This window comes from Pseudopipra pipra, chromosome 1 (genome assembly GCF_036250125.1).
Source record: "Pseudopipra pipra isolate bDixPip1 chromosome 1, bDixPip1.hap1, whole genome shotgun sequence".
NCBI lineage: Eukaryota > Metazoa > Chordata > Aves > Passeriformes > Pipridae > Pseudopipra > Pseudopipra pipra.
The window spans coordinates 25,409,430-25,424,104 of NC_087549.1; the positions used below are offsets into that span (position 1 = coordinate 25,409,430).

Below are 14,675 nucleotides of genomic sequence, written 5' to 3' on the forward strand. Positions count from 1 at the left end.
GTGGAGGTCCACAGTTGTGTTCAAAAGTCGCTTATTTTCTCCTGTCTTCTGACAGAACATGACTCACTTCGCGGGCCAGAGGAGGACACCACGTTCACTCATTTCCAGCCCCTCTCAGACCCGACCCCGGCGGAGCAGTGCCGCCGCCCCTCCTCTCGCTCCCCCCGCTCCCCGGGGAAAGGCTCCCCCGGCCCTGCAGCGCCTCCCTCAGGGCGACGTTCAACGGCGCCGCCCCGCACGCGGCCGCGGCCGAGCCCCGCGCGAGGGCCGCCCCGCCCCGCCCGGCGTGAGGGAGGCACCGCCCCAGCGCCACCGGCCGCGAGCGGCGCGGAGCCCACCGGGGTCGTGGGGCAGGGGCGCTGCCGACGGTCGAGGTGGGCTGGCGACCCCCTGGCCCAAAGGAGGGGGCGAGGAGGTTTTGTTTCTCGGGGGCTGTGGGGCTCCGGGTGCGCTGCCAGTTTGGGCGAGGGGGGCACGGTCAGTTTCGGGGGATTTTTCACCAATATTGCGTCAGTTCTCTTTCACGCATTCAGGAGAGAGTCTTCCAAAGAACACTTGAGGTTGGCCCTCGTAAGATGGGGGCTGCTGTCAATGTCCAACTTGTTAAGATACTAAAAAAAACTGGGTCCCACAGAACTGCTGCTGGGGGCCCGTTTGCTGGTGCCAGAGGGACTCCCTTCTCTGGGCAAGTCTCCCATAGTAATAACTCCCGAGAAGCAATGTGGTCTTTATAAGGGGGAAGTCTTGGGATGCTTCCCCTGCTGCACTGGTCTCTCATGGAGGCAGTTTATTTCTCCGCTATTTAAACTATTATTTCTCTACTTTTCTTGATACTAGTCAGAACACTCCATGAATCAGGAGATTGGGCTAGATGACTTGTTGCGATCTTTTCCAGCCTTTTCCCAGCGGGGTGGGGCAAGAGGGGCAAAATGTGTTGTTTTGCTGTCACCACACAGCTTTTTATATTGTCAGAATGCTTTAAAAATACAGATGCTGCATTCTAGAAGCTAGCTAGCCTCTTAAACAGTTTTCCCCGTTTTTAAAAAGCATGCATATCATTTGCAATCAGGGTATAGAGGAAAAGTTGCTCCCCCCCCCCTTTTTTTTTTTTTTTTACTCTTCCAATGCAAATCTGTGTTATTACTACCTCACTCTATGCGGAAATTTATTATAAATATGGTTTAAAGAAGCATTCCTAATCTGGGTAAAATGAAATATGGCATCCGTGTCAGTAGTCTTGGTTAATTGAGCTGCAGGAATTTTTATTGCTGCTTTTGACTGCAGCTTTCAAGTCTTCCTTTTTTTAAGATGAGCAGGTAAAAAAAGCAAGGAATCAAACCAGAATTTTTTTTCTAGATTTAGTTAAGTTGTTTTAATTCAGACAGTAGCCATTTAACAGTTGGTTTCTAGGCCTGAGTGGATTCAAACTTCATATGTTGGAAAATTGTTACTTGACTACATTAGAAGTTTAGTGTTCAAAAAATTATAGTATAGTAAATTTGCAGGTGATTTTTGGTTTTCTTTCTATAATGCAAAGACCAGTTAAAGTGGGGTGTGATACTGGGCATATTTCAAAAAGCCTAACTTGTCTTTTCCTGTTTCCTGCTGAAAATGGATAATGTAGTTGTAACTCTTGCAGTCATGATCATTTCTTTTGATTTTTTTTTTTGTTATAACAATTATTCCCTTGTCTCATAAAGTTTCCTAGAGAAAATAGAATTTCAATATCGTTTTTATTGTGTTCATAGTTGTTTCTATTATTCTTTTTCTCTAAAAGAAGCTGAAGTTCCTTCAAATCATAAAATCTCCCAGATGACAAAGGAGATGGAAGTGGGAAGGTGATATATTAAGATATAGATGTTACAAATATACAAATATAGATGTTACATTTTACAACTGATTATTTACTTAAAGTGGGAGATTTGTCTGCCCACCATCACCTTTTCAGTTTTTGGTGCTTCTGTAGTAGCTAAACTGAGTGGGAAGATACAAAACTGAATTAATGTAACTAAAGTAGATATTAAAAAACAATTCTGTAGGTTTATATATGTATGTAAGAGAACTCCTATCCAGACAGCAGAGTGTAAGAGGTACGCTGATGTTAATTAATTAAAAACCCATTGAATTAAATTGTTAGAAAACACCTTCATTTCCATCACATGTCCCCATCTCCTTTCTCCAAATGTACACACAGATATTCAGGGAAAAAATTTTTTTGGAGAGGAAGCTATAGGGTAGCTCAGTTGGAAGGAAAAATGAGAGAGGTGTCTGATTCTGTCTTCATGCAAATTTTATCCAGCGTATTCAATCATATCACAAAATTTCCACATCAGACCTTTTCTGCTTTTTCCTGCCCGGATGCAGTAGTGTATTGCCTTGTCCAATGCAGCTAACGAGTGGTAGGTAGACTGCTCTTCTTCCTTAACATCTTTTTCTTAAACTGAACAGTCTCTAATAATTTCAGCTGCTTTTTTTGAAGTGCAATGTTTCAAAATGTTGCAGAAGCAAAAAAGTTTATTGGCAAATCCCTTCAGCCAGCACGACCTGTGCATCACCTGTCTTCTAAACAAGGTGAGTAGCATGGCTAAGGTACAGTTCAGTTTGCCAAAGTTTTGGTTATGTTTAATGAAATAACAAGGACTTGTAAGGTGACTTGGTTTGTTTTGTTTTGTTTTGGGTTTGTTTTTTTTAAGGACTTTGTTCAAACTATAGTGGTGAATAAATATCTTGCCATGTATTGATCTTATCACATTATCTCTGTGATAAAATCAGAATTTAAACTTCAGGGTTATGCAGAACTCTTTGGTGCTGTTCTAGCTTGGCATCTGAAATCTGGCTTCAGAAAGCTGGATCAGGCTTCTCTGTTAAATTTGGATTTCTTGGGTTTGTTGACACCTGCTATTGAAAACATAAAGTACCCATAATTTAACAAATAGATTTTTTAGGTTTTATTGCGAGCCCAATGCACTGCACTTCTCTGTTCTTATCTAACCTTCATACAAGTTTAAAACAAAACATTCCAAAAAAGCTTAAGAAAAACAAAATCATGCAATAGTTACGTCAGGTGAGAATATTTTCATTTTATTTATTTATTTTTAAATTTCTATGTGCCTCCTAGATATTGCAGTATTACAGCTGTTGTTATTGTTAAGTTAGAAATTTTCTGACTGATGTGGACTGAATCTAAGTGATGTGATAAATTTTGACTTTCTATAAAATTTTTGCAAGAAGTGGAAAAGGGGCCTTGTGATGAGCTAGACCTTTTAGGTTGTGAATAAATGCCCACGTAATCTCTTTGCAGTCAGGAATGTTCTTGTGGTAAGTTATGTGGAGTCTGTTGAAATTATTTTTCCTTAATGTTCTATCTTCACCAGCATCAGCCATTGCATTAAACGTTCAGACTGAGTTACCTGGCAGCACTGAAGTATGTTTGCAGAGTAAAGTTAACTGGGTGAGTACTGAGTAAATAGGAGATGATAAAGTTGATGGCTTGTGTTCTAGCATTTTATAAATTGGAGATCACTTGATCCATTATGCTACCAAATGAAAAGCAAACTATTTCCTGCTAGGAGTGTCCTTGAATCAGAAGGTTTTAAACCAGGAGTGTCAGAACTGTTAAAAAGAATTATGAGTTTCAGGAATGCCTTTCCTTGGTATTTGCATGCACTAGTAGCTGAAAAATGCAGCTTAGGAATTTAAGATTCTTATGGAAGTCTGTGTGGCATTACTTTAGTCTTTGTTGTGAATTTAAGACAGCTCTTTTGAAGTACACATATCTAGTCTTTGCTTATTATGTGTAAATAATAACATTAGAATTCTTTTTGTTGTTAGCACATGCACAAATTCATTTGAGACTTCAGAAAAGTAGGAATTTTAACAGTTCCAGTGCATTCTGTAATTATGTTTCATTCACTGTGCTGGACTGGGCAATAAGTGAGCTCTAGCATTCAGAAAAACAGAAGCACTGTAGTGCTTTATTGCCAGAAATACTTGGTTTGGGCATGGTACAGTGCGTCCTTCAGACTTTAAATTGGTTGTAGCTGTTTGCTGCAAAATGAAGTTTGAAGTCTTCCAACTGGAATGCTTAATGTTTCATAGTCTGAATTTGATTTTCTGTTGCTTCTGATTTCAATGTTCTTCAGAGTTTATTGATAGTTTGTGTGGGGTTTTTTTGTTAGAACAAATGCCTGTTCCTTCTCTTTTTCTTTTTATTTTAGAAGACTTTTAATAATCGTTATTGTATAAAACTTCTGGAAGCTGCCTTTGACTTTAAAAAAAAAATTAAAATAAAATCAAGGTGTTAAGAGCCTGTCCTTGATAACATATAGGGAAATTAACATTTATACTTGTCTGTTGAGCAGTAGTTATTGAGAAGAACAGAAAACAAACTATTCCCTTTTAAATAAGCCTGTGGTCAGCAGTGTTGTAGTCCTCATGTCAGTATAGCTGTATTTTTTATATTTTTTAAACTTTTTCTTTGGCATAGGATATGGAAAAAACTCATTAATAATACGTTTGGCTGTAAACTGTTTCATGGGTACTCCAAATACCATCCGAACCGTGAGTGCCCTTCTTGATGGGCAACGTGGGCCTGAAGGCTGGCAGAGTAGCTTCATAGAATATTTTTCTAAACAGAAACATTCTGTATTTAGTTCTGAAGATACTAGGACCTCGATATCATGATAAAGAGTTGCCTATTATCACTATTTAATCAGACTTGATATTGTAGAGCAGTTGGCAGGATGATGTGATGGGACGTGGTGCAGGAAGAAATGCAAAAATACTGCGGTGACATTGGCGCATTACTGTAAATTGTGCTTTGTCGTGGTTGTCTTTTTCATATGGATTTGAGAACATGTTGAGAGGGGCACCCTGTGCTGGGTTAGGAACGGGCTGGAGGGCTGGGCCCAGAGAGTGGTGGTGAACGGTGCTGCATCCAGTTGGTGGTCGGTCACTGGTGCCGTCCCCCAGGGATCAGTGTTGGGCCCAGTTCTGTTTAATATCTTTATTGATGATTTAGATGAGGGGATTGAGTCCATCATCAGCAAATTTGCAGATGACACCGAGTTGATTAGCTGGAAGTCAGGAGGGCTCTGCAGAGGAACCTGGACAAACTGGAGAGTTGGGCTGATTCCAACGGGATGAGGTTCAACAAGGCCAAGTGCCAGGTCCTGCACTTTGACCACAACAACCCCCTGCAGCGCTGCAGGCTGGGCACAGAGTGGCTGGAGAGCAGCCAGGCAGAAAGGGACCTGGGAGTTTGGATTGACAGGAGGCTGAACGTGAGCCAGCAGTGTGCCCAGGTGGCCAAGAAGGCCAATGGCATCCTGGCCTGTATCAGGAACAGTGTCCAGGGAAGGACAACAGGTCCAGGGAAGTGATTCTTCCCCTGTACTCAGCACTGGTGAGGCCACACCTGGAGTACTGTGTCCAGTTCTGGGCCCCTCAGTTCAGGAAGGATATTTAGGTGCTGGAGCAGGTTCAGAGAAAATCAACAAGGCTGGTGAAGGGACTTGAACACAAGTCCTATGAGGAAAGGCTGAGGGAGCTGGGGTTGTTCAGCCTGGAGAAGAGGAGGCTCAGGGGAAACCTCATCACTCTCTACAACTACCTGAAAGGAGGTTGTAGCCAGGTGGGCTTGGTCTCTCTCCCAGGCAGCTATCAGTAAGACCAGAGGGTGTGGTCTTAAGCTGTGCCAGGGAAGGTTTAGGTTAGATATCAGGAAGAAATTCTTTCCAGAGAGGGTAATCAGGCATTGGAATGGGCTGCCCAGGGGGGTGGTGGATTCTCCATCCCTGGAGGTTTTTAAGATGATGGATGTGGCGCTCAGTGTCATGGTCTAGTAACCATGGTGGTAGTGGATCAAGGGTTGGACTTGATGATCTCAGAGGTCCCTTCCAACCTGGCTGATTCTATGATTCTGTGATTCTTTGTAAAATCTTTGGACTTCTTTCTTGGAAAGAGCCTTTGAATAGCTAAGGCTTAGGAAGACTGGTTGAACATCACAAAGCAGTTAGAATTAGCAGTATGGGCTCTCTGTTAACTTCATTCTCTGAAACACCTAGATTTTTCAGAGTTTTTCCAGAAGTTTTAGTTTAGAAATTTAGTTTAGTTTAGACAAATCAGGAGAAGACAAATAAATTTCAACCAGAGGAAATGGAAATGTGAGCAAGGTGAATAAAACATAAATATTTTGCCATTTCACAATTTGTAGTTTTAACACACCATGAAAGCTGGTGAACTTACAATACCAAGTGTTAACTGCTGTCTCTGTGAAGAAAATAGGATCTCTCCTATTTTCGACAAATGCTTCCCAAAATTTTCAGTTCTTAGTCTCCTTCCCATCTGTCTCAGAATGTTGTTAAAATTCCTCAGCCAAACTTGTGGAGCCCCTTCAGAGCTAAGACAAACTGTCGATAAAGTGCTTTCCTACTTTCCAGAACACTCTCTTCAAGGTTTTGGCAGCTGAGGGAACTCAACATTATGCTGTAGATGCTGTTTCTTGATGCTTATGAAACCTTTTTTGCCAAGTGAGAGAATCCAAGTCCATCCTTTGGTCTTAAGGAAAGTCCTTCCTGCTTTTCTTATTCCCCAGTGTAGCAGCTTCTGGCTGCATTCTGGGTGAGATAAAGAAAAGGAGGAGATAATTATGTTCTTTTTAAAAACTAGCAATACCACTGTAAAATTCTGTGTAAAAATGGCTCTCAATTGTGTTTACCTGTATTGCTTTGTTGAACTGTTCCTTTATTGTATGTAGTAAAGAGTAACAAACATTCTACAGGTTCAAATTAAACTGTGCTACAACTGTTATTTTTAACTAAGAAACATACATCCCTGTTTTAGTGTGCCTAAAGGAGATAAGCTTCATAACTTTCCTTCCTATTTTAGTCATCTGAAATGACTGAAGTGAAGATCTTAACTCAAACTGTGATGCTCTGTCAACCAAAACAACATGAATCAGGAGCAAAAAAAGGTAAAATACTGTATGGAGAGCTGTGTCAGGATTGCATTTTCTGGATGAAAGACACCTGAAATATGAAGTGATATGGGTTGCATTTTATTTTTTCTGATTAGCCAGTGCATTGGTAGTTTGGCTCTTTTCTGTACCACAGTTGGAGAGTAATATGAAACCTTTCTGGTTTTAACATAACACTCTAGAGAAGGTGTAAAATTTGACCATAACTGAGGAGGGAAACTTCCACTGGTAGACTTGCTTGCATGTAAGAGTGTAACTGTCTTTAAAAAAACCCAAACAAACCCAAGAAAGCAAACAAAAAACAAATGCAAGAAAAAACAGACCTCAGCCATAAAAAAATACTTTACACAAAATCCTAGTTTTGTGTAAATTGCTTGTGTGTGTAGAAGTACAGATTTGAGTTGCATCCTTTAGCCTGTTACAGGGGTCAGTCATGGCATACAGACTATTGCATGTAATCAATTAAAGAACTCAGTTTTTTGGCTTACTTGTCCTACTCTTACTACAGTGGTTCTGAAAGACTAATATTTATATCATAAAAAATGAATTAATTTCTCTAATGATGAGTCCTGGGCAGGTGATTCTTGTGTCAGTACTGTCCTTAAGTTTTGCTCCTTATGCTTTTCTCTTTGTACTGCCTGTCAGTACAGGTAGAGCATTAGTAGTAGCCAAAATTTTACTCTTTTTTTTCATTAAGCAATAATCTCAGATTTCAGATGAATTCTCACAGTACTTCTCTGCCCTACTTTCTACCTAATTCTTCATTGTTAAACATGTCACAGGAACTGCATGAGTGATCCAGCTCAGGTCATTGGTTAATTGAGACAAATTCTTTTGTCTGTATCTTCCTGTATTTAATCATCCTAGATCTCCATCTGTAATCTCCAGTCCTTAAGTAATCTCCGAAGACTTGGGTTGTTCTGTTACTCTTAGAACTCAAGAAATGAAAGAATTCTATTAAGTTTTATTGAGCCTTTCCTGTTTTTCTCAGTCTGAGAGAGGTTACCATCTCTCAGGTTCTTGAGCAGTAATTCTACTCTGTTGTGTGTTACTGACTTGCAAGTAAGTCCATTCAAGCTCAGGTAAGTCCTTTCGAGCTCAGGTTCATTTCTTCTATTCTTAATCTTATAGATCTGTTATAGAAATCTAATAGATTTCTGTTCTTTAGATCTAGTTGAATGTCAGTTGGATGTCAAGTTCTGTCTTTTTGGTGGTGGTGTTCTGATCCCTTTCTCATCAATTCTGCTTGTGGTTGTAGAGACTATTGTGTTCTACAAGATCTTAAATGGCTTCTCATCAGATCCTGGTCTCTTGTATAAAAGTCATCATTTTGGATGTTGTTCTGTGATTAATTTCTCTTAGATGCCTCCCTTGAGTCTACTACACAATTTTCCACAAGTGTTTTCTCACACTTATTTTCAAAGGGCTTTTGTTTGCTGATTGTTGTAATCCTTTCCTTCAGAGTAACACAACTTTAGAGGTTCTGCTGTTCAGCTGCTGCTTACAAATAAGTCTTTTGTTTTCTTCTTTTTTTTTTCCCCTCACACTGTAAAATTTCTTCTGGAACTCCTTTTATCTTCAGCTGTACTTTGAGTTCTAGATAATAATTTCCATTTGATATCTGTTCAGTGGTACTCTGCTTCCAGTTATCTGTCTCTGCAGTTGTTAAATGCAGCATAAGGTTCCCATGGGCCCACTTCTTGAGTTTTTCCAGGTCCTTCTGGATGGCATCCTCTCCTTCAGGTGTGTCAAATGCACCACTCAGCTTGGTGTTATCTGCGAATTTGCTGAGGGTGCACGTGACCCCACTGGTTGTGATTGATAAAGATATTAAACAGTATTGGTCCAAATATGGAACCCTGAGGTACACCACTCATCGCTCACTGATCTCCATCTGGACATTTAATTGGATACTCTTTGGATCATAGAATGGTTTAGATTGTAAGGGACCTTAAAAATCATCTAGTTTCTACCCCCTTCCATGGGCAGGGGGGGCACCTTCCACTAGACCAGGTTACTTAAAGCCCCATCCAGCCTGGCCTTGAACACTCCCAGGTGTGGGGCATCCGTATCTTCCCTGGGTAACCTTTTCCAGTGCCTCACAAGGAAGAATTTCTTCCTCATATCTAATCTAAACCTTCTGTCCTTCATCTTAAGGCTATTCCCAATTGTTCTATCACTACATGCCTGTGAAAAGTCCCTCTCCAGCCTTTTTGTAAGCCCCCTTTGGGTACTGGAAGGCTGCTATAAGGTCTCCTCAGAGCCTTCTCTTCTCCAGGCTGAACAACCCCAACTCTCTCAGTCTGTCTTCACAGGAGAGGTGTTCCAGCCCTGTGGTCAACTTAATGACTCTCCTTTGGACTCACTCCAACATGTGATTGGATGCAACTGTCAAACCAATTCCTCATCCAGCAAACAGTCCACCCATCTAATCCATTCCTTCTGATTTAGAGAGAAGGATTGTGGGGGACTGTCTCAGGGGCCTTATAGAAGTCCTAGGTTTTTAATCAAGGGAGGGAAAAAAACAAGCCATAAGTTTTCAAGTATTCTTGTATTCTTTAAACTGTTCTTTTTAAAGTTACCCACATGCCCTCCCATAGGTTCAGCAGTTTTTGCAATCGCCCATGGTCAAAGGCAGAAAAAAATCCCAGTCATAGTTGACTTTGTCACCTTATCTTTTGTCAGCATCCTACAGTCTGAGAAACAAAACTGTAGTCCATCAGGTGACTCTGTAACAGTCTCGCAGGCAGCCCATGATTCCTAAAGGAATAAACTTCTTTGTCACTAAGGACCAGAGATAAAACTTGTCCCTTCTTTTCCTAATTCCTTTCCTCTTGTTTCTAGTCTTGCTTGAGAATATGAGCTTAAAATCCGGACACAGCTAGACATGTTGTATCCGACACTGTGCTGGAGTAGAGACACTGCTATGAACTCGAACAATAACCTGCATGCTCTAAGCAAAGCCCTGACTCTTGTTGATTTGTAATACCCTTAAAGCTATTTCATTGGTTTTAAACTGTTTGCCAGTTTACATGCAGCACATCTCACCATTACTTTTTGGTGTTAAAAGACATCCGACTTAATAGCTCCAAGAAAAGAGACACTTTATTTCTGTTATGTCTCCCTTAGAAATATGTACCACTTTGGTGTGAGTTAACAGATTCTTCTAGGATTTCAAGACCAGTTTGTGGTGTTTCTGTTAACTAGAACAAGATACAGGGAGTCTGTCTCTAGTGTAAGGTTAGATTCACTTTTTTTTTCTTCTTTTGTGTTAATTTACTGGTGAAATGCTCTGTAGTTTACTACAAATTGTCCTGATGCAAGATAAGATTGAAATTACTCCTGATTTTAATACTGATTTTTATATTTCACATGCAACATTTCTACCCTTCTAGGAGTAACCAAATAATTTTTCTGAATTTCCAATGTTAATACCTTAAACAACAATGTTGAATTTAGTGTTTTTGTATATTCACAGAAAGGATCCAATACAGCAGAGATTTCCTTCTGAAGCTTTCAAGTGTTTCTCTCTCTCAGAAGAAGCCAGAGTTTCTTCCTGATCATCCAGTTGTACTTGAGAAGCCAGTAAGTGCATTTTTTTGCATTAAGTGAAGTTATAAAATCATTCATGGAGGTTTTGACAACCCATTTGACAGGAAACATTTTCCCTCAGACTAGCCTGCCAAGTTGGTAAAACCTTCAAAAGACAGATTGTGCAGTTCAGCTCTGTTACTTTTGTATGTAACTGCCCCAGTTGGTATTTGACATCTTACTGTGCTAAGTACCATATAAAGAGAAAGGGTTTTTTGTTTTCAGGAAAAAGATCGGGTGTGTTTCCGTATGTTCAAAATAAAAGAGAACAATCTTGATAAATTTCCAGCTTGGTGAAAGTCTGAATCCAGTGTTTAAGTTGTCCATGCATCAGTGTCCACTACAAAACTATTAATGAGCTTAATGCAATTTGCATTATCAATATATCTGGTCTATGGTTTTGGGGAGAAATCAATAGAAATGAATGATGAATGTGAAGGATATCCAGGTGTCCTACCTTAACCTCTGTGATGAAATAATCCTCAAATATTTCGTATCCTAGGAGAAAAAAAATCTACTGGTTTGCATTCCACAGCTTAAGTTTGGGAAAATCTTCAGGGTAAATATTATCATGTCAAAATAGGGTACATACTAGGCTGCTTTTGAGGCTATTGGGATGTAGTTCTGCTAGAAATAGATTCCTATTATAGAGAAATATGTCCAGATGATTACTGTGTTGGCCCCATTTAGAGGTATTTTTAGACTTTTAAAATTTCTACCCTTTTAAAAAACAAAGTTAAACTAATATATGACTATAATTGGCTTTTGCTGATCTTACTTTTTATGTCTTTCTATTTGTCCTCAAGATGAAAGCTTTATTTGTTTGGAAACCTGCCTTCAGATAGGGAAATTTCTGCTCTTGAATTTCCTTACTTCCCCTTGCCCTGTCACTTGAGTTTCTAAGGGGGGCAAATTTCGATAATCTATACACTTTCACATGGTTACATTCATAGGAGAAAGGAGGACCCCAGCAGCAATTAAATCAGTGATCAAATTAACTCTAGAATTTCTCATGACATGACCAAATGGCAAATAATTGGGTAGAGGGAAAGAAGGATAGTAAAAACTCATAGGAGCCAAGATGGATTGCATGTGTTTTGAGAGATTGTTTTGGGGCTGGAGGATGTACACCTGTAGCATGATGTCATAAATGTATCCAGTTCTATAGGTATAGTCTTGTCTTTAGAAATAAGGCTATCTCATGGTTTGTGAGGCCTGCTGTTAAAGTCTTTCCTCTGCTTTATGTTAGTCATATGTTTGTAAGCCCCCACCTGCACAGGCTAGTTTGTCATACAGATACAAAAAGCAGTGAGATTTTTGATTCTATTCAGCTTCAAAAGGAGATGAGCAAATTACAAACCCTTGTTAGTCAGGATATTGTGTTAGAGTAAGGTCAAGTGTTTCACTTAGCTATTGTTATTGGTGTCATAAGCGCAAAGTATGGGTGGTTGTGTAGGAAACTGAAGGAAAACAATCTCATTAAACAAAAGCAAAAACTTTCAGTTGATCTTGAGGACAGTACTCTTTAATAGAGCAGCACCAGAAATGGCAGCAGAACATTTGTATCTTGATGATATAATTGTTCAGGTCTTGTTTTCAATGGAGTGTGCAAAACCATTAAATTTACTTTTCTGAACAGTTGGTGGTCTTCACTTGTTCCATTATCCATCCTATTTCCTCTACACTTTGGTTTTCTTCATGCAGCAGAAATAAGACCCTGTAAAATTTTAGCAAAAACCTGTTTCTTCCTGTCATTGCCCAAATGCTTTAAGAGACAAACCTTTAATTTGTAATACCTGAGATGGTAATATGATTACAGTGAAAATAAATAATTTACATATTGCCATGGCAGCATTTTGTCCTTGAATTGTTTGTGTTATGTAGCCATTGGTTTTCTTCATTCAGCAGATTGTGTGAGAAAATACCAGTGTATTGACTGATCCCATGTCATCCATTTTTCTACAGACAAAGCAGAGGGATTGATGAGATGCATGTGTAAATTAAGTGAGCGATGCCTAAAAGTGGCAGAAGGTGGCCTCCAGATAAATTTCTGATGACAAACAGACAGTCCTACAATATGTCAGTGACATTGTATTTTGGACCAGGTGGTTATCAGCAGTTTGCCACTGAATTAAGTATTCAGGCAGTTCATGCCTCTCTTAAGACTTTCCTCATTCTGAATTTTTGAAGTCGCTGCTGAAGTATATGCCCATTTATGACTGAAAGTGGTATTTTCAGATGAAGAAAACATCGGTAAAGTGACTTGTACAAGGGAAATGCTGTTGTTACAGTCAGTGGACTGTGGACTGCGTTTGTCCCAAAGGACAGTGACTTTTTTTGTGATATAGGGCTCAGGGTTACCTATACATAGCTCAGCATTTGAACAGATTTTACTGTATTGACAAAGTCTTCTAGGAAAATTTTAGATTAAGTCTCTATGATTAGTGAAAATGGAACTGTTATCTATTAAAAAAAAAATAAATTGTTAAATGTACATGGAATAGGAAAGAGTTATAAGTGGACCCAAATGAAAACTTTGTTTATATGACCTGTTATAACTGAAGTAATTTGAGAGTTGGTTTGTCTTACAGGTAAAGAACAAACCTTTTATTGACATATGCAAGAAGTGACATGTTGTTTGGAAGATCAGAAATCCATCAATGAAGGAGCTACATATGATGTAGGTCTTCAAAATTTTTGAAGGTATTTGGGTGCCTGCAGATGGAAATAGGACCCTGTGAAATTTTAGAAAATGCCTGTTTCTTCCTGTCATTGCCCAAATGCTTTAAGAGACAAACCTTTAATTTGTAATGCCTGAGATGGTAATATGATTACAATGAAAATAAATAATTTTGCATATTGCTGTGGCAGAATTTTGTCCTTGAATTGTTTGTGTTATGTAGCCATATATTTTGCCTGACCATAAACTCTAAACCAATACTTGACCAGGACTTTTTGCTTGCTCCCAACTGCCTTCCTAAGAAATAATGATGGAACAACAAATACTGGCTGTGTCATATCTCAGATGTCTTAGGGTATGTACTCCTCTAGTTTGTTGGGGGTTTTTTTGACAAAACTTCACTTGTTTTCTTTCTTAATTTGAAATCTTCATTTTGTCACAGGATATTCCTTAATATTTTGTGGATATACATGCCTTCTTTCAAGGCATGAAGTCTCTTGTTTCACTAAAATGAGAAATCTTCTCTCATCATGGATCAGAACAGGAGATACACCTGTGCACTGCATTCCTTAAAGTGCTTTGTAAATAATGGTCCAGTGTTTTTGACTTTGAAAAGTGAAAGCAATGGGCAAAACTGGGCAACAAGACAGATTTTAATCACATCTTACATGGGTAAATGGGTATACCACTGCATAGTTAATTCTATCACTTTTTCCCTTAAATTTCCCTTGAATCTAATAGTGAAATGAAAAGCAGTAGTTGAGTATTTCCTTCTTCAGTTTACAGGCTTCAATAGTAGTTATTTTGTATGAATATACTTAACTTCAAAACCCATATTCAAACCTACAATAACATCATTTAGGCACTGAAGGCAATTTTTTAACCTCTGTCAGAAATGATAATAAAAGCTAAATGAGAATGTGCTGAATGGCAATTGTAGTAGTGCAGAAACCTTTCGAGTTGTGTTTGATAGGCACTAGATTTCTTTCCCTAGACCATGCAAATAAATCATTTTGTTGGTTAATTTTTAATCACTGGATCTTTTTTCCAAGTAAGTGTTGAAGACAATTTCTGTGTGTAGCTCTCAAAACTCTTAAGTGAAACTTCTCAAACTTCTTGTGTATCATTCATCAAAGTGTGTGTTTACTAGTAAATATACAAAGGAGAATAACTGCTAGAAGGACATATGACCTAGTAGAACTTTTTTCACCCCTTCAGCACCTAATTGACATGAAGTTCTAAAACAGGTTATTTTAAGAATGATTTTAAACTTTGTTTTTCTTTTTCATGGTGAAAAGGAAAAATGTCACAAACTTCAGTGTAATTTCACTTAAGGATTTATCCTGCAGCTCTGTCACATGTCACTGTATTTCCTTGGTTGGTATGTCCATAATGACAAAAAAAACTATGCCATACATTAGACAGACA

General features: G+C 39.0%; 1 protein-coding gene across 5 annotated transcripts; it reads left to right on the forward strand.

The window, feature by feature from the left end:
* Positions 1–43: 43 nt before the first annotated feature.
* Positions 44–13,440, forward strand: C1H8orf88 (chromosome 1 C8orf88 homolog). 5 transcript variants are annotated; one of them, XM_064649181.1, is made up of 6 exons: positions 44–374; positions 2,503–2,571; positions 3,375–3,451; positions 6,889–6,973; positions 10,455–10,561; positions 13,159–13,440. In XM_064649181.1, the coding sequence occupies exons 1-6, from the start codon at positions 59–61 to the stop codon at positions 13,195–13,197; spliced, it is 693 nt and encodes a 230-aa protein (XP_064505251.1). In that variant the 5' UTR covers positions 44–58; the 3' UTR covers positions 13,198–13,440. The 5 variants fall into 5 exon arrangements, with proteins under 5 accessions (XP_064505251.1, XP_064505259.1, XP_064505267.1 ...); XM_064649189.1 differs by lacking the exon at positions 13,159–13,440 and adding an exon at positions 10,650–10,781; XM_064649197.1 differs by having other exon boundaries at positions 271–374; positions 2,465–2,571.
* The last annotated feature ends 1,235 nt before the right edge of the window (positions 13,441–14,675 follow it).

Coding starts and splice junctions, on each gene's coding strand:
- C1H8orf88 (XM_064649181.1), top strand. CDS start 59: ATGACTCACTTCGCGGGCCAGAGGAGGACACCACGTTCACTCATTTCC. Junction 6,974..10,454: donor TGAATCAGGAGCAAAAAAAG/GTAAAATACTGT, acceptor GTATATTCACAG/AAAGGATCCAATACAGCAGA. Junction 10,562..13,158: donor CAGTTGTACTTGAGAAGCCA/GTAAGTGCATTT, acceptor TTTGTCTTACAG/GTAAAGAACAAACCTTTTAT.